The sequence below is a fragment of the Paroedura picta genome, chromosome 4 (genome assembly GCF_049243985.1).
Source record: "Paroedura picta isolate Pp20150507F chromosome 4, Ppicta_v3.0, whole genome shotgun sequence".
Lineage (NCBI taxonomy): Eukaryota > Metazoa > Chordata > Lepidosauria > Squamata > Gekkonidae > Paroedura > Paroedura picta.
Genome location: NC_135372.1, coordinates 109,545,757 through 109,569,087, shown reverse-complemented (window position 1 = coordinate 109,569,087; position 23,331 = coordinate 109,545,757). Strand labels below are relative to the sequence as shown.

At 44.2% G+C, this 23,331-nt stretch overlaps 1 protein-coding gene across 9 annotated transcripts in view; it reads left to right on the top strand.

The window, feature by feature from the left end:
• Positions 1 to 7,859: 7,859 nt before the first annotated feature.
• TRIM33 (tripartite motif containing 33) overlaps positions 7,860 to 23,331 on the top strand; it is a 68,025-nt gene continuing 52,553 nt past the window's right edge. For 3 of the 9 annotated variants that reach the window (XM_077334968.1, XM_077334970.1, XM_077334967.1), the window contains exon 1: positions 7,862 to 8,579. In XM_077334968.1, the coding sequence (XP_077191083.1) occupies positions 8,072 to 8,579 (508 nt within the window). In that variant the 5' untranslated portion in view covers positions 7,862 to 8,071. Of the gene's footprint in view, positions 8,580 to 23,331 lie in introns of all 9 variants that reach the window. The other 6 variants (XM_077334974.1, XM_077334972.1, XM_077334969.1 and 3 more) reach the window with 5 other exon arrangements.

Here is a 23,331-nt window from a genome sequence, read left to right as displayed (position 1 = left end):
CGCCACCTGGAGACATTGCAGTGAGGGGCAGTATATAAATTGGATAAAGGTATCCCCAGTGCAAGCACCGGGTCATGGTTGACCCTTGGGGTGTGACTCCCTCTAGCGTTTTCATGGCAGACGCAATACAGGGTGGTTTGCCAGTGCCTTCCCCAGTCATTACCGCTTTACTCTCCAGCAAGCTGGACACTCATTTTAGCAACCTCGGAAGGATGGAAGGCTGAGTCAACCTTGAGCCGGCTGCTGGGATCAAACTCCCAGCCTCATGGGCAAAGCTTCAGACTGCATGTCTGCTGCCTTACCACTCTGCGCCACAAGAGACTCTATAAATTGCATAAATCAATAGTAGTATTGGGTTTTGGGAATATCAGGAAATACCAATATTTTTCAGTTCCCAAATCTGACATACTAGGAATCTGACGTACTGTGTTCCAGAATGGACACAGATTTCTCACAGCACCTCATTCTTCACCTACTCTACTACTCCCCCCAGCACTCTCTACAAACCAGTGAACAGTCCCCCCCTGTTCCCCCCACCAGTCTATTTGGGTGTGAAGATTCCAGGATGCTGTCCTTCAGGTAGCTGGAGAGACACAACCACCCTTCAAGACTGCTGTAGGGATAGCAGCACCAAGCAACAAAACTGGCCGGAAATTCCCCCACTAACTTGCTAACACACTATTGCTATAATTCACACCTAAGACATAGAGCACAGCAATGAAAGAACAAATGGTAAAATCAGGCATGGTTTTGACAGTACCATTCAAGTCTTCTCATAAAGTTAGTAGGATCCAGTTAAATGCTTCAACTTCCATTAATTCTTCCTTTTAAGTGCTTGTTGGCAGCAGCTGTATTGGCAACAATGACCTGTGAATGGGTTGATAAGAAAAGTTGATATAAAGGAAAGTCAACAGACTGAGTAGGTTTAGGCAAGGCTTTGCTGCTGAAGTGGAGCTTGAAGAGAGTACAAAGCTGAAAGGATATCAGTTCCAAATAATGGGGCATAAATTAAAGCAGAAGGGTAAAAGGCCTCGGAGAGGTGAGTGGGGAAGTGACTTCTAAGGATCAGACAAGGTGAAGAGGTAGAAAGGAGATCTATTGGAAGGCTTGGCTGGCTTGTCCTTGTTCACAGGATCCTTGCAGCTCTTTTACATGTAAAAGGTGGTGACCTGTCTATTTCATCCATTAAAATCCACTTAGCTACATGAGCAGCTTATTCCCTAATCGGTGACAAGCCATCTTTTCACAGTTCTTTTTTCAGAGCTTTCTTAAGTGCTTGAAGAATTTTAATTCTCCATCTGCACTGCCTGCGTCAACTGGAGATCTGGATTTAGACCTCTTAAGGCTAATGCTTCCGCTGTCCAAGCTTCCAACCACACTTTCTTCTTAGAACAGTATGTTGTAGTTGGTCTGTGCATGTGCTACGCCATGCAAAATTAACTTGTTGAAAATTTAGTATTGGTTCTGAAGAGGTATCAACTCCCCAAGGGCATGCAGATGAAATTTAATAATTGGGAATCAATTTAGGAGCCAGCATTAATGTTTGGAGCACTATTATTTCTTGTTTTGCCCCAGTTGTGTTAGTTTGCATTAATCTAGGTTGTTTCTTGCAAATTAATTTGATGTGTATATTCAGTTTTTAAAAGCCCCTGTAATAAACTTACTCTGGGCTTTGAACTGAGTGGTCAATAAGTAAGAACACAAACCGAGTGGTCAGAGTACTCATGGTGCTGTCTGAGACTGATTTTCTTACAGCATTTATGTCCATAAAATGAAAAGGCAGTTTAGCAACATGCAGGGCAATGTAATGTTATCCATGAGATTAGTAGAATTGACTGCATCAGCCTCCGTCAGTAGGGGCCTAGATGCCAGAGAGGTCAGGATTAAACTGTAATCACTGAGCCAAGCAGGATGGCCAGTTGTGTTGTAGCACAACTCTCTTCCTCTCATCTGGCTACAGCCTTGTTCTTCCTTAATACTATTTGGATTCACCTGGGCTATTCATACAGAGTGGATAGCATCCTACTACACCATTTCATTGTTACAGCTTTTTCTGACCTGTTAGATAATACCCAGATTATGAGACTTGTGTGGATTATGTGTGTAATATGTATGTGCACGTGTTGGAGTTAGGAAGAATAAGGAGCTAAAATTGCTCCACTTACTTCCTGCCCCCCACAGGGCACTTTGCTCTACGGGAAGAGTCTGCTGAGGATCCCAGAACCCTGGGAGGCACGCCTGGCCTCGTTAAGAGCCAGGGCCTTTTCGGTCCTGGCCCCTACCTGGTAGAATGCTCCCTGAAGAGCTGCAGGCCCTGTCAGAGCTCTTATGCCAGGCATTTGTCTGAGGCTGGGTGCTGGCCTGGGGGCTAAGATCGGGCCCCCTCTCCCCGGTGGGAGAGGCCAGTATTAGACTGGACTGATTCCCTAGATTGTTCCACCTATGCCCAATTATCCATCCTCTCCCCTCTGCTTATCCAGTGCGCTTGTGTGGGAATAGTTATTAATTGCCATCATTATGACTGAGTCATTGTTTATGGGGGTTTAATGAGGAATTTTAATGGTTTTAATGTATTGATTTGTAGTAAATTATTGTGAACCGCCGCAAGCTGGTTCCCGAGAGCAGCGGTCATACAAATGGAATAAATAATAATAAGTGCCCCTCTGCTGAAAGGAGGGGACAGTTTAATCATAAGGCAGAGTGAGTCCATACAGTAAACAATGTCAAATCTGAGGTGATTTCTCCTTCAGGGCTCACCCTGTGCCGTCAATCCAAGGTCTTGGATGTGGGCCTCAGGTGGGGATCAATCGAGAGTGTGGTCATCTGGCTGGTGTACCATGCACCTAATTGCGCCTCCAGATGCCGTGCCAGCCCTACTAGAGGTGGTGGCAGCCTGGACGCTACAGTTCATGGCCTAGACTTTTCATTCTCGGGAACTTTAATGTCCATGTTGAGCTGCTGTCCTCTAGGAATGGGCTGGACCTGGTGTCAACCATAGTGACATTAGGGCTCTCGCAATTTGTTGTTGTCCCCACCCATCAAGCAGGCCACACCCTGGATCTTATCTTTGGTGTGGGGTTGAGCATGTATCTGCTCACAGCAAATACCATGCCATGGTCAGCCCACTATACCCTGAAGGCTACCACCCTATCCTCAATTGAGCATCAAGCAAATTTTAGCTCGCCCACAGCGACTTATGGATCTGATTGGATTCCTGAATGCTCTGTGGGACCCAATGCCTCCTGGCAGCTCTCTAAGTGGTCCGGTCAGTGACTGGCATGACAGACTGCTGGCCACCATTGCTGGCCACCATTCATAACGTCCTCTCTGCCCCCGTCTCAAGCGAGCCCCCTGGTACATCGAGGAGCTTCGTAGAAAGAAATGGGAACTGAGATGACTAGAGTGAGTTTGGAGGAAGACTTGAAGCCTTGAGAACATCTTATAAGAATGCAGATGAAAGCCTATGAGGTGGCGGTGAAGTCGGTGAAACACAGCTTTTACTTTACCATCACATCTCCTAACTCACACCCAGCACAATTGTTTAGGATAGTCTGATCTCTCACCTCCCTAGAGGAAGAGCAACAAAATAATAACCAATTGGATATCAGCCGTGAGGCATTTGCAAGGAGGTCCCACATCCGCCCCATCTTCCAACAGCTGCAGTGGCTACCAGTCGAATTCTGGATCAGACTACTAAAGGTTCTCGTAATCACATTCAATGCCATATGTGGTCAGTGCCCAGTGTACCTGAGGGACTGCCTTTCTGCCTATACCTCACAAAGAGCATTATGTTCTGCCACCTCAAACCGGCTAGTGATCCCTGGCCGCAAAGAAGCCTGCTTGACCACAACCAGGGACAGAGCCTTCTCTGTCTTGGCCCCCATCTGGTGGAACAAGCTCCTGGAGGAGATCAGGGCTCTTAACAGAATTAAAACAGTTCTGCAGGGCCTGCAAAAGGGAGCTCCTCCGCCAGGCATTTGGTTGAGGTTGTCTGGAACCAACAACACCTACTGGGCACCCTGAACCTCCCTCCCAGGAATTCCATGCACATGACTTGGGCAGCCATGGCCCTGTTTGATTCTCATCCTGTTAAACTGTCATATCACTGTCACTATTATCATTACCATTGTTATTTGTTTCTACTCCATATGTAAAAGTGAGTTTGATGTACAGTTAATTAATGTTTCATGTAAACTGCCCTGAGCCTCAGGGGAGGGCAGTATATAAAATAAATAAATATACAAACATGGGATATTGAATAAACAATGCATTATAATTTCAGAAGACCAGAAATCTAGAAAAGAACTGAAGCATAGCATAAGTATTAACAAGACAAATTAAGCAGTGCAAAAATTACACAGTAGTATCCTGCTTAAAAACAATACTATATACAATAGTTCCTAATTATTTTATCCAAATAAATTTATGAACCATTTTGTACGCTACAACCCTATGATCCTAGTGCATGTTTTGCATAAAGCCAGGAGAGTGGGAGCCTTCCTGACCTTCTTGGACAGGTCATTTCCTAAGGTGGGGGCCACAGTGTAGAAAGCACATGTATGGGCAATTATTGAATTTGCCCAGTTGCAGGTTGGCACCCACTGAAGGTCTATATTCAGATAGAAATCATCAACTAAAACTGAGAGATCCGAATCTCTCCCATCGCCTGCCCAAAAGCGGATGAGTTATCCAAGAGGAATTGGAGGTGGTCCATGACTGCAGTCTCACTTTCCCCAGAATGACAAGTTAGATATACTGGGTAATAATTGGCTACATAATTTTTCTATGGGAATTTTTAAAAAATAGTGGATGGGTAACCATTTTTTAGTGGTTGAGAGAAGATCTCCTGACTTAGTGACTGTTTTATAATAAGGGGTAGAGATTCTGGAACCTTTCTTACTCCAAACAGTTTAAAGTTACAGAAACGTAGGACATAGGCAGATAAATAAAAATCTCCCGAAAGCCCCTTGGATTGTAGATAAAATAGTCCAGACCACTTAGTGTCTCTAGTGCCCTTGAGACTGCTGCAAAAAGTTGGTACTGTTAATAATAAGGATAGTATATGTAATGATAAAAATTCCAATTGCCCTATCCCACCTAAAATTTAGGGCTGCCATCAGGCCTGGTGAAAAATTTCCCAGAAGCTTAATGTGCTGAAATGGGCAGCTGAACATTTTCATGCCTTGATCTTTCCTAGCAGTGATGGAACCCTGGGACTTTAAGACTAACATTTGGTTGGATCAAGGCCTTGTTCCCAACTTTGTAGAATTTCTTTTTGTACTTTGCATTTAAGAGTGACAACTTTTCAGAAATGTTTTAATAATTTTATATAAATATATATTCAAAATATTTTGCATCGTTGTCCCACAAAACAGTGACGCACCAACGAAAAATGGTGCATCCCCCACGTGTCCTTCATAAGCAGGAGACCATGCTGCTCTGTCTCAAGGCTCTGGCAGCGGCCCGATGTGGCCGCTGCTGTGCATAATCAGTCTATCTGTCCTAATAATTGGAAAGTCGAGTGATTTCATATGGATTAGGTTGTCACAAATTTGAGATAATGCATCCAGCTGGGCTTACAGTATTTGCTGGCGTATAAGACTTCCCCCCCCCTGAAAAACATGCCTCCAAGTGGGGGGGGGTCGTCCTATATGCTGGGTGCACTTCAGTTGGGATAGACATAGCTGCCCATAGTGGCCTCCCGATGCCCATCCACCTCATTCTACATACCATCCAGTATTGCGCGGTATCCAGCGCGGCCGCGACGGGTCATCAGCGTGGCTGCAGTGAGCATCAGCAGCGAAACAGGTGCAAGCCTTTCCGGCGTGACCAGCCCGTTCTGCTCGGCAGGAAGCAACGGCGCTCCGGCCCGCCCCTTGTCTATGCAGAGCTCACACATGCACGCTTGTGCACTAGTGCCGGTCATAGGGAGATGCATGGGCATGTTGGAGGTGCTGGGGTCGTGCTGCGGCCGTACAATGGTGACAATGACAGGTACTGTAATGTAATGTAACAAGCTATATTTTGAGTGGAAATGTTGGGGTCGTCTTATATGCCCAGTTGTCTCATACGCCGGCAAATACGGTAATCGAGATCTGGCTTTCTTGTCTTATTACCAATGCTGATTTCTCTATACCTCCTATCCCTCTGCATATCACAACCCAATCACACCTACTAGTTACATTTCCCTGCTTATGTCATTTGGCATCTGAAGTAACTTTTGAACAATTAGGACAGATGGATTCACATTCTAACTCATAAAAATGCATGCTTTGCCACAAATTGTGTTAGCTTTTAAGGTGCTACTGGACTCTTGCTCTCTTTGAATGCTTTACATAAGAAGATAGGAACTGTTGCAGTTCCACAGGGCCTTTAAGATGGAGCTCTTTCACCAGGTCTTGGGTTGAGGCCAGGGCACATAAAAAATTCCTAAACTCTGCTCTGGAACTATCAGTACCCTGGATTTTTCCCTGAGGCGGTGGGAGGGGGGAAGGAAAGTGGTTTCTTGTTTGTTTTTTTCCCCTTTGGTGCTGCTGATTATTATTGGGTTTTTGATTTTTAACTTTGAATCTGTAAGCTCCTGTAAGATGAGCCTCAATACTGGCTCTACAACCTACTAATTCCACTTACACCTGCTACTGTGGCTATTGTTGTTTTAACATCACATATAATGAATTAGTCTGTGTCAAATGCCATGACAGAACAACTTAAAAGGTATTTTTGAAAAGTTGGTAAATCCACTTTTCTACCTAATATTGAGTGCTAAAAATATTGCTTACCAAGTTCATTTTCATTACATCAGGTAATACTTCAGGCAACACACTATGCAAAATAATTATGCTTGAATTATCTTTGGAGTAAAACGTTTGTTATCCTATTTTCCTAGTTATTTTGAGTGTGCCTACTTCAAAAATACAATTTTTCCATGATTAATGTTATCATTAGTGAGCATTTCTACCATTTCCTCTTTTCTCGTAGCATTTGGCTATTCTTGATCAGTCAGGATCAATCTCCTCCATCCAAGTGTTCAGCAATCAGTTTCTCTTCTGGAACTGATGAAGGAAAGAGAAATGTGCAAGATGTACAACTCCATCTCACACTATTTGCCTGGTTACTTCTGTGAAAATGCAGCATAATTCTTTTGAAGTTAAGATTTTTGGTTCTTAGAAGAACGGTGGTTTCTAGCATCAGCACTCACATAGTTGTGTGGCAATAAGTCACAAAGGCTAACCATATATTCCCATAGAAGCATTAGTCTTTAAGGCACCCTATGACTCCGTAGGTTTTCCTGCAACGGATTATTTATATAATAATATAGCTGCTCCTCCACGAATGATGTTGCAGTAACAGGAAGCGAGATGGGGAGGTGATAAATAGACACGCATACTGACGGCAAATTAGGTTTTATTTGAGGTCGTGTTTTAAATTTTTTTCCCAATCTTGTTCTTCTATCAAGATCCGGATGAAACGAGCCCCTCCTAAACAGGGATTTGCTGGTCATTAATCTCCCAACCACACCTGGAGATTAAAAAAAAAAATCCCCATATGCTCTAGTCCAGGTGTTGTCAAACTGCGGCCCTCCAGATGTGCATGGACTACAATTCCCATGAGCCCCTGCCAGCGAACGCTGGCAACGGTTCATGGGAATTGTAGTCCATGCACATCTGGAGGGCCGCAGTTTGACTACCCCTGTCTAGTGGCACCTTCCAGGAGGCACGCGCACGCCTGGAATTTCCCTCCACTCAACAACCGCCAACCGCTGCTACGTCGCGAACATTGCTCTACGCCTGCGCGGCTTCCCCTCCGAGCCCCGATGCCTACGTGCGCACCCTCCCACAGCTACACAACTGCTCGGCGTCGGCACTTGGCCACTTTCTTTCCTCAATCCCCTCCCCTCCTTTTTTTAATTCCCAAAGTGCGCGCACGCCTTGCCCCGCCCCCCTTCTAGGTACCGTCGCTCCTCGCGCCAGAAGGGGCTCGGCGGCGCGCGCGCAGGCTGATGCCGTGCGTGCGGGCGCATGCGCGGACCTGTACGTGAGCCAAGCGGGGAGTCGGGTTCAAAGGAGGAAATATGGCGGAAAACAAAGGAGGAGGAGGCGGTGGTGGCGGGGAGGGGGCCGGGGAGGCCGCGCCGGCTGGGGGTGGTCCTGAGCCCGCCGCCGCTGCAGCCGCTGTCGTTGTCACCTCCGCGGCGACGGTGGCGTCCCCGCCCCCTCCGGCCCCCGCCCCTCCCGACGACAGGGAGAGCCCTGCCGCGGGGGTCCTGGCTGCGGCAGCGGACAAGGGCCCCGGGGAGGCGGAGGCCGCGGCGCCGGGGGCGGTGAGCGGGGGGCCCGGCTGCGGCCCCGTGGCGGCGCCGCTGGGCCCCAGCCCCGCGCCCCCTGCCCTGTCCAGCGCCGCGCCGGGCCCGCTGTCGCTCCTGGACACCTGCGCCGTCTGCGCGCAGAGCCTGCAGAGCCGGGAGGCCGAGCCCAAGCTGCTGCCTTGCCTACACTCCTTCTGCCGCCGCTGCTTGCCGGAGCCCGAACGCCAGCTCAACGTGCCCGTGCCCGGCGGCGCCAACGGGGACATCCAGCAGGGTGAGTGCGGAGGCGAGGGCCACGGCTTCGGGGCAGTGGGGGGAGAGGCGAGGGCTGGACCGCAGCAAGGTGGGAGCAGGCAGGCAGGTCACGCGGTGGCATTGGCACGGAGCGCGGGGGGTGCTGCTGCACGGGGCCCTGTCGGAGGGGCTGCAGAGAGTCGAAGGTGTTTTCGGAAGCTTGACATGCCGGGCTGGCCGTGGGGCATCATGAAGGCGCTTGAGCATCCTTGGAGAGGACGTTGGGAGAGGCGATCTAGGTAGGATTTAGTATGCTGCTAGGCATCGAGGCCGGGCATTGGAGGTTTCATAGATCTTCCGATCATCTTGAGTTATTAGCTTACTAAGTACAGATGAAATACTTCACTTCCTACCGTGCTTGGTTGAAAATAAACGTGAATGCTCTCAAAGCGTTAGTTAAAGGAGCGACCATATGCAACTTATGGCAATGAAGGCTGTTTTGCTTGAGTAGCCCGTTGTAGAAGTGGCATGTTGGGGGGAAAATGGGTTCTTCTGCCTGCCATAAGTGGAAAAGTATAAATATATTTCCAGCATGGTCTTCAAAGATGAACATTCATAGAATTATTCCTCTTTCAATAACAAACCTCTACCAAGTTCCTAATACAGCTACTGCAACTCTAGCACAGCTTTAGGTCCATCTTCTAGCTTTGCCTACTTTCTTCTGCAGTATTCCCAACTACTTCTATTTCAGTGCAGTTTGCTCTTGGGAGATGCTTGCGGGATGGTAATTTTGTCTTGTCCTGCAGCTGGCTTTCTTGTCTGCTGTCCATGGCTTTGTTATTTTCCACAGATTCATTCCGGAACAAGCCAAACATATTAGGTCTTAGGAACTAAACAAGGTAATTTACCAGCTGAAGATTGGAAGGATGGGGAATATACAATGGATAGATTTGGGGTGGTAGTGTCCAGGCTGCATTAGAGCTATATTTTGCATTTCATCCAGTGATCTAAATGACACAAAAACCACGGCAATTCTTTGCTTCACAAGTATGAGGACAGAAGTTGTGGATGTTAAAGTTATTATGAGTGGAGGCTGCTCTGATGCTAAGGTTATACAAGTTTATTTGCTGGGGAAGATGTGGCATTTTTAGTGTGATGCATGACTTGGGAAAACCCAGGCTGGGGTTGTAAACTATCCTCTTGCTGTCACCTTTCCTTTGATGAATCTTACTTGAGACAAATTGCCCCAACACCAAAATGGGTGTGTGGAGCTAGAAGGCTTCTGGTCTCTAACTAGAATATCATTAGAATATCATTGGTGAATTGTTTTATTTTTAAAAATATTTGCACTGTGTCCAAAATATTATAAAATATAAACATATGCAGTTAAAGACAAACCTTAGATGCTTAATGTTAATAGTATATCAACTTAAAGCTGCAACTCCTGCAAAAAATATCTTGCAGCAACCGGAAACATTCATTACTTTCTTCCTTCAGAGGTGTGCTGGACTAATTCCACCTTTCACATTGTACAGCAGGGTGAGTAAGGGAGCTTTCTGTACCAAAGCCTGCAGACTGTTCTGTAAGTGCAGCCATTGACAATAACATGCCTAGACTGTAGAGGAGTAGATCTCCTGAATATATAGAACTTTCAAAAGTGCTTGAGCACCCTAGTTGACATATGGGATCATGTAGGGAAGAGTAATCCACTATGTACATGTGGGTATCAAACCGCTTTATAGGTAAAAATCTGCACCTTCAGTTGTGAGTGGAAACAAATAACTAACTGCTGGAACTGCTGAAACACAGGTGTACCATGAACATACCAGTGTAAACTGGTCAATAATCCAGCAGCATTCTGTACTAGCTGCAGTTTCCAAACAGCAGGCCCTCACGTAGCATCTTACAGTAATCTAACCTCAAAGTTACAGTGGCATGGATCAGCATGGTTTAGTTTAGTTTATTAGATTTTTAAGCTGCCCTCCCAGCGATCTGGTGGTAAGGTCAGCATGATCAAGATAAGTGGCCAGTTGATGCTCTTCCTAAAGAGAATAGAAAATGTTAAGGCCAACCTTGCATTTTATTGGTTGGATGACACTAGACGTCCAAGAAATTACTGCTGTTGCTATATATACCACTTTTTCTATATTTTAAAAATATGTATTCTTATACAGAGGACAATACAATGCACAATAAAACACAAATTGTTCATTTTCAATGATTGCATTGGTTATCACTGAGAATACCACTGCAGAATACCACTTCAGGAATACCACCTCAGAATACCACTTCAGGATCTGGCAGAGCAGTCAGGGCTGATCTCTTCTAGGATTGAACGGTTTGTTCGCCTTGCAGTCCAAGGGACTCGCAAGTCTTCTTCAGTAGTGGTACCCAACAATAAAATTAGGAAGAAAGAGTGTGAGAGAGTCTTTCTACCATTAAGCTGCCCAATTATGAAAAGGAAAAGGAAGAAAATGGTGACGTTTTAGGGATGGGACATACAACCTGAAATCCTTGCCTTAAGGTCTGGAGAGGTCCAAGGAGCAGAACATGGGGCGGGGGAGGTGCCTGTAGCACCATTGCAGGGGTAATGGGTAAACCTGGCACATATTTCACTGACCTGGGAAGGTCTTTTAATGGGGAACAGTCCCATAGCTGGACATGGGAACCCACTTTCCCAGGAACATCATTGGTCCAGGATTAAAAAAATGGATCTCGCCAGCTGGTTTAAAGCTGCCATCAAACTTTGGTGGGAAACGTGCCTTGATTTTTGTGTGCCAAATCTTCATGGGCATAAAGAACCTAGGTAATACAACATGATTGACATACTTTGAGCCAGATTTGCATTGAAACAAACATTTGGGTGGGTCAAGATAGTTCTTGAGACAGAATGAAACATAAATTAATGACTTAAGTGCTCTTCTTCATTGAGTAAAAATTGGAAAAACAAACTGGAGGAGCAGCTCTCTTGTGATGGGCAAATACCTCTGGGATATGCCAGGATATTCCACTGGTAAGAAGCTTTTGTTATTGAGAATGAAGTCTAATTGTTATTGAGAACTTTGAGTTGGGGGAGAGCATCTTATTTGTCTCTTGAGAAACTTATATGCAGGTCAAGAAGCAACAGTGAGAACTGAACATGGAATCACTGATTGGTTCAAAATTGAGAAAGGAGTTCAGCAAGGCTGTATACTGTCGCCTTGCCTATTTAACTTGTATGCGGAGCACATCATGAGAAAGGCAGGATTAGAGGAGTCACAAATTGGGATCAAGATTGCAGGGAGAAATCAACAACCTCAGATATTCAGATGATACCACTCTAATGGCAGAAAGTGAAGGGGAACTAAAGAGCCTGTTGATGCGGGTGAAGGAGGAGAGTGCAAAAGTTGGCTTGAAACTCAACATCAAGAAAACAAAGATCGTGGCATCCGGCCCTCTCAATTCCTGACAAATAGATGGGGAAGAAATGGAGATAGTGACAGATTTTATTTTCCTGGGCTCCAAGATCACTGCAGATGGGGACTGCAGCAAAGAAATTAAAAGACGCTTGCTCCTGGGAAGGAACGCTATGGCAAATCTAGACAGCATCCTAAAAAGCAGAGACATCACCCTGCCAACAAAAGTATTTTTAGTCAAGGCTATGGTCTTCCCAGTTGCAATGTATGGCTGCGAAAGTTGGAACATAAGGAAGGCTGAGCGTCAAAGAACTGAGGCTTTTGAACTCTGATGCTGGAGAAGACTCTTGCAAGTCCCTTGGACTGCAAGGCGAACAAACTGGTCAGTCCTAGAGGAGATCAGCCCTGACTGCTTAGAAAGCCAGATCCTGAAAATGAAACTCAAATACTTTGGCCACCTCATGAGAAGGAAGGACTCCCTGGAGAAGAGCCTAATGCTGGGAGCAATCGAGGGCAAAAGAAGAAGGGGATGACAGAGAATGAGGTGGCTGGATGGAGTCACTGAAGCAGTCGGTGCAAACTTAAATGGACTCCGGGGAATGGTAGAGGACAGGAAGGCCTTGGAGGATCATTGTCCATGGGGTTGCGATGGGTCGGACACGACTTCGCACCTAACAACAACAATGCTTAATCAGTTTGTGATGCCAGTATATCCAACCTCTTTCTTGGGCTTTCATGAAGAAGAGTTGTTTTTTATACCCTGATTTTCACTACCTGAAGGAGTCTCAAAGTGGCTTATGATCAACTTTCCTTTCCTCTCCCACAGCAAACATCCTGTGAGGTAGGTGAGGCTGAGAGAGCTCTGGCAGGACTGCTCTGTGAAAACAGTACTGTCAGTTCTGTGACTAGCCCTGCATGTGGAAGAGCAGAGAACCAAACCCAGCTTACCAAATCAAAGGTTGCTGCTTTTACCTACTATACTAAGCCAGCAGTATACAGGTGCCTTTATGGGACTCTTTTAGTTCCAAACCCCTTGGCACTTAGGTTCTAAAAGGGGTGCCTATTAAAAAAAACAAAATAAGAGAGGGATCCAACTGATCAAGGGAATCTTGGCTGGAAGAGGTGGTGGGGTCCTTACTCTTTCACCTCCAGATCACTTAGACTATATAAGGACAACTCCATCTCTATAGGGGAAATGCACAAGGAGGGAGAATGGAAGTAAAAGGCAGGAAGTATGAGGTCTACATGCTCTATCATGCTCCCTTTGGTCATTATCTAGGGACCTCTTGCTGGTGCCTGCCTCCAGAATGGCTCAGTTAGTTATCACCAGAGGAAGGAACTTCTTAATTGTGTCCCCTTTCCTGTGGGATGCACTCTTGGATGACTCCCATTCCCTGTCTTGTTTAGTTTCCTCTGGGAATGCAAAGCTGAATTGTTTAGCTTGGCTTTTGGAGGGATATCGTATACGTAGTGATATGTTGATAGCTGCACTTTAAATATTTTACTGTTAATATGCAATATTTTTATTTTTTAATATTATGTTTTTACCTTGTTGGTTTCAGATGAGTAGTAACTTTAAAAAAATCAAATCAATCAGTGAATATACCGTGTGTGAAAAATGCCACCAGGTTGCACCCAATTTATGGCAACCTCATAGGGTTTCCAAAGTAAGAGTCTAACAGAGGTAGTAGCCATTGACTTATCTCTACATAATGACACTGTAATTTCTTAGTGATCTCCTATCCAAATACTACCCAGGGCTGACCCTGCTTAACTTCTGAGATATACTGTGATCAGTGTAGCCTGAACCATCCAGGTCAGGGCAGTGTACCATATACACCCTGAGCCTGTAAGGGGAGGGTGATATATAAATTAAATAAATACTACTACTACTGAAGGATCATTGTCCATGGGGTCGTGATGGGTCAGACACGACTTCACAACTAACAACGCGAATAATAATTTTAAAAAATTAGATATTTAACACAATTATGATAAAACCATTAAAATATAAAATACTAAATGTTTCAATAAGGATATGTTATATTGTAAGCATTTTGGGGGATTACCCTTTCAATAACCCTGTAAAGTAGGCTAGTCTTACTTCTGTTGTAGATAGCTGAAGTGAGAGTTAAGGTCATCTAGTGAGGTCAAATGTGAACTGGGAACTTAATTTGTGGCTTAGTCTCCTAGCCATTATGCTGATAACAGCTCATAAAAGCATGCTTCATGTGTGTTAAAAAAATTGATATGGTTATTATGTCAACAAATTAAAACCATATGCACCAGGGGCTTTAAAGAAAGGGGAGAATGAGATTTCTAGAATGTTTTCAGAGCTTCCAACCAGTGTGTTTGGGATTCACTGTAAATTAATTCCATTGGGCATAGAAGTCAGACAAATATACTATTATGAGCTTGTGCCAGTTGTAGTGCCTGGGGCTTGATACATTGAGATCTCTGTTCCATCACAGGTTTATTTCAAGGCAGAATGGATGTCTCAGAATTAAATGGCTAAGCACATAGGTTCAGAGCCAATAATGTGGATGATTCTGGGGTTGTATTCCCTGATGCCATTAAGAGGAGTGAATCTCAGAAGAGAGTCTTCAGTGTAGACCGACGGTTTGTCTACTGAAATATAGAATTGTTTGCCACTACCTGGCAGTGGATTTGTATTCCCAAGAGCTGTCTAAAGGGCAGAAAGTCTCCATTTGCTGTTTTTCCAGACATGGAGAGCAGAAGTAGAAGAAGCTGCCATTTGTTAAATATTATGTGTTGTTAGCAGTCAGACCTCTCTTCTCACTGAGGAGCAGTTCATATATAGAAAATAATAAACACCTTTCCTTTAATATCATTTCAGATATAAAGCAACACACTACCTGATCTGAAATGACACTAAAATGGATGTCAGCCAGGACAAGTCTGGACAATGTAGTTTAGTTTAGAATGTGGGAGAAGGAACAGGTGACCTGCTATCAGCCTCCTCCCCACCCCAGGAAGATGCATAATTTAGGACAGTAGGGTTCCCAAGAATCAACCCTCAGGCTGATCCCCTCAGGCTCCATCCTCATCCATTTATCCTAATTAAAGGTAAAGGTATCCCCTGTGCAAGCATCGGGTCATGTCTGACCCTTGGGGTGACTCCCTCTAGCGTTTTCATGGCAGACTCGATATGGGGTGGTTTGCCAGTGCCTTCCCCAGTCATTACTGTTTACTCCCCAGCAGCAAGCTGGGTACTCATTTTCCCGAACTCGGAAGGATGGAAGGCTGAGTCAACCTTGAGCCGGCTGCTGGGATCGACCTCATGGGCAGACAGCTTCAGACAGCATGTCGCTGCCTTACCACTCTGCACCACAAGAGGCTTTTTATCCTAATTAAAAAGGTAAAGGTGTCCCCTGTGCAAGCACCGGGTCATGTCTGACCCTTGGGGTGACGCCCTCCAGCGTTTTCATGGCAGACTCAATATGGGGTGGTTTGCCAGTGCCTTCCCCAGTCATTACCGTTTACCCCCCAGCAAGCTGGGTACTCATTTTACCGACCTCGGAAGGATGGAAGGCTGAGTCAACCTTGAGCCGGCTGCTGGGATTGAACTCCCAGCCTCATGGGCAAAGCTTTCAGACGGCTGCCTTACCACTCTGCGCCACAAGAGGCTCTTTTATCCTAATTAGACAATGCTTAACATTGTTCCCTAAACCTGGTAGCTTTCTTGTTCAGTAATCCAATAATCATCAAGGACAATTCACACCTATAGTTCCCTTCAGGAAATCTTATCACATGTCTCCCAAAGTCATAGTCCATCTCCAGACTGCCCATCAACGTATGGGAGCCAGTGTGGTGGAGTGGTTAAGAGTAGTGAACTCTAATTTGGAGAACTGGGTTTGATTCCCTACTCTTCCACATGAAGCCAGCTGGGTGACTTTGTGTCAGTTACAGTTCTCTCAGAGTTTTCTCAGCTCCATTTATCTCACAGGGTGTCTGTTGTGGGGAGAAGAAAGGAAGGGAATTGTAAGCTGCTTTGAGACTCCTTTGGGTAATGAAAGACAAAGTATAAAAATCAAATCTTGTTTTTTGGGCAAATGCATAAGCATTGCCTCTGTTAGCATTTTGCCCTACAAAATACAGTACCTTGAGCCAAAGCAGAATGTATATTCTTGGACTCCTCTATACAGCCCAAATCTGTTTGGGTTTTGTCTTTCCATGAAACACGGGTCATTTTGCTGCCACTTCCATGGACCTCTGAGTTTGACTGGTAACTTCCCTGAAATTGCTATCTCCCCACTTCTCTCAGATTTCCTCTTACCTAGCCTTGTTTGTATTTTAAGTGTGTTTTACCCTTTTTTAAATAAATAGAAACCCTTTCTGGTGAACCTAACATGATTTATTTTAAGAGTTCTCTTGAGGGAACAATCTCTGTAAACGTTGGTGGAGATCCCAGTTTCCCCCTCTTGCAATGTCTCCTTTAAACTAATTTCTTCCAAACAATCAGGAGACTGTTTCTTTGAGTAACAATGTCGTCTATCGGGGAAAAAAGATACCAGCCTTTGCATAGTAGCTGTTTGTAGATCCTTGCAGTTGGCTTGCTGTGACATGGAAGCCAAGTGTAAGCACTGGAAAGCATGAGAATGAGCCTCACTCGCTTTCTGTGATTAGAATTCTGATAAAGTCAGGTAGTGGAATGCTCTTATAATAACCAGCCTGGCAGATCAGTAATAGATGTATTTTCTAACTACAAAGTTGTCAACTCTTCTTGGTAGGAAAAAAATCCTACTAGTTGGATAGGAGTAATTGCCTTCATGTGGATATACAATAATGCAGCTGGCCTGCTGTGTCAATTTGGGGAAAAACATGTCTGTTTTGACTCACCTTTATGCAGAATTGGCTGGAGATTTTTCCTTGTGTTATTTGTGGATTTCAAACAGCATAGTATAGCCTCTTCTTATGAAGTCTAAAATGTAAACAGACCTTGGTGTGACTCAAATAAGTGTAATTTGGGAATTATTAAGATTGCTGAGGGAGGGAAAAACTTGGTATAGAGGAGTATGAGATGTAGTTTGGGACCCAAATTGGGACATGAAGCCTCTGAACGTGCATTGCAGGCCAGCTTTATCTAATGACCACTCCTGCCCGTTAACATTGCTTTGTTTTGTATTTTGGAAACCAAGTTCTGATCCTGGAAACAGTATCTTCCATGAAAGTCATTTCACAGGGTAGCTGTCATGGTCTGCAATAGAACAGTTAGATTCAAGTCCACTAACACAGTGGTCCCCAACCTTTTTATCACTGGGGACCGGTCAACGCTTGACAATTTTACTGAGGCCTGGGGAGGGTAGTCTTTTGCCCTGCTCCACTTGCTTTCTTGCTAGTGCCCTGACTTTCTGCCGCCCGCTGGGCAGTGCTGCCAGCATCAGCTGCGCAGTGCCACGCCGAGGGGGAGCCCCAGCCTTGGCGGCTGCTGAAGAGCACCAAAGGTGAGCCAGCGGCAGAGTGGCAGGGTAGCCCCCGAGGCAGCAGCCGGGGAGGAGGATTAGGAGGAGCCGCAACCCAGCACCAACTGAACTACGGACTGGTACCGGTCTCTGGACCGGGGGTTGGGGACCACCGCACTAGCAGCTTAGAGACCAAAAAGATTTTCAGGAGTCACTGCTCACTCCCCCCCCCCCCGAAGTGATCTGTGACTCCCAAAAGCTCATACCCTGCCACAAATGTTGTTAGTCTTTAGGGTGCTACAGGACTCTTGCTCTTTCCTGCTATTACAGACTAACATGGCTACTCATCAAGATTTTTAGGATATAAGTTTTCAAGAGTCAAAGCTTTCTTCATTAGAGCTGAGATCAGATATCTGACAAAGGGAGCTTGATTCTTGAAAGCTGATACTGCCAAAATCTTGTTGGTCAATAAGGTGCTACTGGACTAGAATATAACAGTATTTTCCATGTCATATGTTAGTAGTTTTTCTTCACCACACATATGTTGATGAAGTAAAATGTGTACTTAAAGTCACTACAGCAAATTTATTAGAATATTAGGGGGAATTAGAGAGAATAATGGAGGAGAGGATGGTTGATGGCTGGAATGTAACCTCTATGCAATGGCTGTATATATTGGAATCTAGTCCAGCCCCAGCTCAATGCAGGGTCAGCCTGTAAGTATCTGCCCAATGACAGCCAGTGAAGGTGAACTTACTACCTCCATAGACAGTTGGATGCCACTGCTGAACTTCTCTGACTGTGAATTTTCCCCCCCTGATACCTAGCCTGTACTGTTGGTCCTATCCTTTGCTGTCAGCAGGAACTGCTCCCTGCCTTCCTCCTCACAGTGGAGAAAATGGAACCCTTTGTGTGATCCTTGTTGGTTTATCAAAAACATATGGTTAGCCACTCTAGAAAATGGAGTGTTGAATTAGATCTGTGCTAAGGTCATAGTTTGCCTATGCCCTAGAGCACCAAAAAATCTTGGGCCAACCCTGAATGGGTTACCATACTGAACACGTTTGGAGGTGGGTATCATACCAAACAGGTTGAGAACTGCTGGTGTAAATAATAGTTCTGCTTGCAGGAATCAGAGTTTGTTGAGACTGACTTCTTAAGTCCCATTTTGATATTAGCATTTAAGCAATGGTATTGAGACTTGTCCCAAATAAGGCCTTGTCTGTAACAATAACTGGTTGCGATGTTGAAATATGTAATTACCTGTGTCAGGATATGAATTTGCTTAGCTCATGATTCTCAGATATATTATGAATCAAGTGTTTGTACAGCTTACCACTCAAAGCATAATTGAAGAGTCCCTCTATTTTTGTCTGACCTAGGAAACATTATGTATTTGTATGTGGGGAATCTGGCAGCTGTTATTCTCCATGTGTTTACCCCCACCGTACCCTTGCCTTATAGGGGGAGAAATTAAACCAACAGCTAGAGACCATTACTATGTCGGTTCATTCTGGGAAAGCACAGGTGGGATTGGAAGTTGGATAGGATAAGGCAGTGGAATTGGTCTTTTGCACTTCAGTTTTGAAGAGTTGGTTTTTATACCCTGCATTTCATTACCTGAAGTCTCAAAGCAGCTTACAATTGCCTTCCCTTCCTCTCCCCACAACAGAAGAGTATCTTCATTTTATGCTGGAAAATATTGTTTCATTTCTTTATATTGATGATTAGGTGAAATGCTTATGACACTCTTCAGTTTCTAAAATCTATCACCAAGAGTGATTTCCCTTGTAACCATAATCTTTTGTTATGTGTCTTGTGTATAATCCTTGGTGTAAACCTGAGATTCCCTAGTCATTATAGATTTTAACTGGTGTAGCATGTTAATAGTTGAATTTATCTATCTTGATGGCATTAGACTCCAGATTACTGCAATTCACCTTGTACTAGTATTTCATGGCACTTGACTCATGCTAGAATCTGCTCTTGAGTATGGATGGAGAAATGGTAAAGAAGGACATTTGGCTGCTGGTATCAGGCCTTTAAATCGGACTGTTGTTTTGGGGCACGTGCCCACCATCACTGAAATGTTGAAATGCTGGTATGCATATTTTTAAAAAAAATTGCTGCATAAACTCACACTTTCTGGGCAGGTTTGGGTGGCAATCCATGAGATGGAACAAACTGTACACATTTAGAGCAAGAGATTATCTTGTGAATTCATTCTGCAATTGGCGGCGGGGGTGGGGGGGAGTATGGGAAAAACTAGTTTAGGAAAGAATGAAGAAAAAACAAACAAAAATCCTGCATGGTATAGGGATGTTAACACAGCTGTTTGGACACCAGAAGAAAGAATGGTAACGTAGAAGAATGAAAACAGAACATTAGGGCAATCTGGAAAATGCCTGGGAGGACCCTATTCACCTTTTTTCACTCATCAATTGCTAGACACACTGCATTGAGAAGGTATTTCAAGTATGAGTCCAGGCTTGTAAATGAGTAAAAAAACTGTCAAACTGCAAATGTGTTTACTGTTTATTTATTTATCAAGTTATACCCCCCCCCCATGGCAATGCTGACTCGGGCCAGTTTCCAACATTATTACATATTTCCACCATGGTTTTTTTTAATCCTTTAATTTAGGTCTTGATAAGGCTTTGTCAAATTAGCCTTGTAGTTCAGGAGTGAGAGTAATTGTTCAGCCTTATTTTTTTCTCCAAGGGATTAGTCTTTTACTGAAGATACCTACAACATGTTAATTGTCAATATGTGCAATAAATTATTATTCAGTTTTGTGTTGGTTGCAGTTTTGGCAATATGTTCAAATACACATGAACATGTCTTATACTGAGTACTTAGACTGGCAGCAAGATTCCAGGGTGTCAGGTAGAGGTACCTCTCTTCTTGAAAAATGTAAAATCAATGCAAAGTACAGCTTTGGGTGGCATAGAGTTCTTCTTGTGTATTGATTCTGTATATGGATAGTGGTGTACAATTGTACAATTTCCACTGTTGGCAGTTTTTTAAGACTTTGAGAGAATGTACTATAAAGGAAAATATTAAAGAAATAAAATGATAAAATGACTAGAGCTGTATGTACTCATTAGTATGCAGAATTAAATGTAATGCAGCAAGCATTCTAGCTAATGTAATCTTTCCCTCTGATCTTTTAAAAGATGTGCATAATACATATGCATGCAGTAAAACAGCACAAAATAAGGCAGTGTCAGAGGGCCTCACAGCACTTTATATTGAGGCCATGAACTCAGCATTGCTAGAACTTGGGAGACCTATCCCTTATATTTAGGTAAAATTTGATGTGCTGCTTTGTAACCAAAATAAACTAATAAAATTGTGTGGTGTTTGTGATCAGAGACTGCATTGTATGCTGCCTTTGGTCCTACCTAGAAAACTCCATGGTGTGTAAAATCTGTGGGTTCAGAAGGTAGTCCTTTTACAGGAGAAGAGATAGATTGGAGTCCAGTAGCACCTGACAAGATTTTCAGGGTATGAGCTTTTGAAAATCCTATCTGTCTTTACATGGAATGTTCTTGGGAAAATAGCTCAAATTATGACAGTGATTAGCTCTCAGTTTGCTTGCTGTGGATCTTTTCAAAACTTCCAAAACTTACTGTGATATTCTATACACAAGTCATGGTTTTCCTTAGTGTTAACAGCAGTAGGTTTTCTGATTTAGTATATTAGTATGCCAAACTAGAAAGATCTGCCATGCTAATTTTATGCGCTGTGTAACTATTTCAAAGTATTGCCCAAAAGCTGAAAGCGTTTCAACTTAAATATTAAAAAAATATATTTAAAGCACAGTTAAATATGGCTTCACCTTTATGAGATATGATAGGATACCCTTAAGAAACCTTATATATTATAATTGCCTGAAAGTTCCAGCTTTGCAAAAAACCAATTTGATTGTTACTATATTTGTCATCTTAATCTTCAGAAAGCACAATGCAGTATTTGGTCATGCAAAATAACCATTTCGATTTGAGTTCAGGAGCACCTTAGAGACCAATAACATTTTCAGGGATATGAGCTCCAAAGCTCATTTGTCAGGTTTTATATCTCACTGTGCTCAAATCTAGCTGTTCTACTGGAGACCAACATGACTGCCCATTAAAACTATCTTTAAGAAACTGTTTAGTAGATATGCTGACCTAGCTAACAGTAATGGGGTGGGGCTCTTGTCTTTCTAATCCTTGAGTTCCTATGGCCTTTTAAAAGTCAGAGGCAGGAATGAAATCCATCTGTTTAGCTCTGCCTTCCTTGACTTTTTTTACAATTGAGAAACCCCTGAAACATTCTTCAGGCTTCGAGAAACCCCAGAAGTGGAACGATAGTGCAGAATATAGTTGGGAAGCATAGCTGTGTTCACTGCCTCCCAGGGCCCCTCCTTCCCCTCACCCCCCCGACCATCAGCCATTTTGGGAGGAGGGGGCACTTCAACATATATGGTCATATCACCTGATAAATGTTTAACAAATTTAGAAATAACTAAAGAATTAACTCCTACCCATTTGGGAAACCCTTCCAAAGCCACCAACCCCCCCCCCCCCCGGGATTTTGTGAAAACCAGTTTGAGAAAGCTTGTTTTAGCTGTTAAAACAGGGACTATTTCCACATGAGAAATGTGTTCCTGGACAGCCTTTGAATGTTGGCGGCGTTTAGAGCCCCCTTCCCATGACATCACCAGCATCCCGAGGCTGTTCAGTAGCCGGGTCAAGATTTGGCAATTTTTAACTCGCAATTTCAGGAATCTCCAAAACTGGATTTACCACCCTAAATCGTGCATTCCATCAGTGAGCAACCAGGGATAGGACCGTATAGAGGGGGAAACATATAATCTCAGCAGCTTTGTCCTGCCCTCGCACCCACCATCCCATCTCCATTTCCCGCTTACAGTAATTTTTAAAAAAGTGGTGCAGTCCGTGTTGCAGCACGACCGCAAACCTACATTGTCAAAGGTTAAATAAAATCTTCTGCAAAGTGTTCACTGTCTTTTTGGGATCAGGCAGGCAAAACACAACCTGTTTTCTATAAGTGGGGAATGAGCTGGGGGGGGGGGGTTATCGGCTGCCTTCTCCTGATCGTACAGGGATATGCTCACCTTGTTTTAAAGCCAACCATTTACACAAAATGTCTTTGGGCTTCAATTACCTGTCCAGCCTTCTAACAACTCAGGCAGGCAAAAACAATCCCGTTTGCGTTTTCTAGAGGTATGAAATGAGCTGGGAAAGGGGGGGGGGCATGATCTGGCAACCTTCTCCCAATCGTACAGGGGTCTGAGCATCTTGTTTTTAAGCCAACCATTAGCACAAAATGTGTTTTTGGGCCCCAGTTGTCATGTTCAGGGTCTCAGAAATCTACCGAGACAGAAATAAACTGCAAAATAACATGAATTCCAAAAAAAGGGGGGGTGCCATAGTGTTCTGCCATTTCTCCGTAGCAATGGGACAGTGCTGATTTCTATTAAAATGCATCTGTGTTGTGGCATTACTGCATAGCAATGCAGAAGTGCCTTTTAAAAAATATTTCAGGGCTGGGGGGAGGGGAGAAAGTTTCAGTCCATGAGAGAACTGCTGTGCTGTGATTAGTGGTTTGCTGTGATTGACAAGCCAAGGAGTGGAGGGAGAAGTTTGGCTTGTTTTCCCTTGCAGCCTCATCAAATCAAATTTGCAGGACACTCTCCAAGACTTCTAGAATATCCTTAAATAAAAACTTCTTAGGGGATTCATTTAGAAGCCCAGGAGGGTTTATCAGGCCACCACCTGTCCTTTACTAATAATCTTTTAGCCTAGATCATCCTACTTCATACCCTTGGTCTTACTAGGTAAACTCCTTCCTTATGACTGTTTTTGAATATTGTTGTTGTTGTTAGTTGCGAAGTCGTGTCCGACCCATCGCGACCCAATGGACAGTGACCCTCCAGGCCTTCCTGTCCTCTACCATTCCCTGGAGT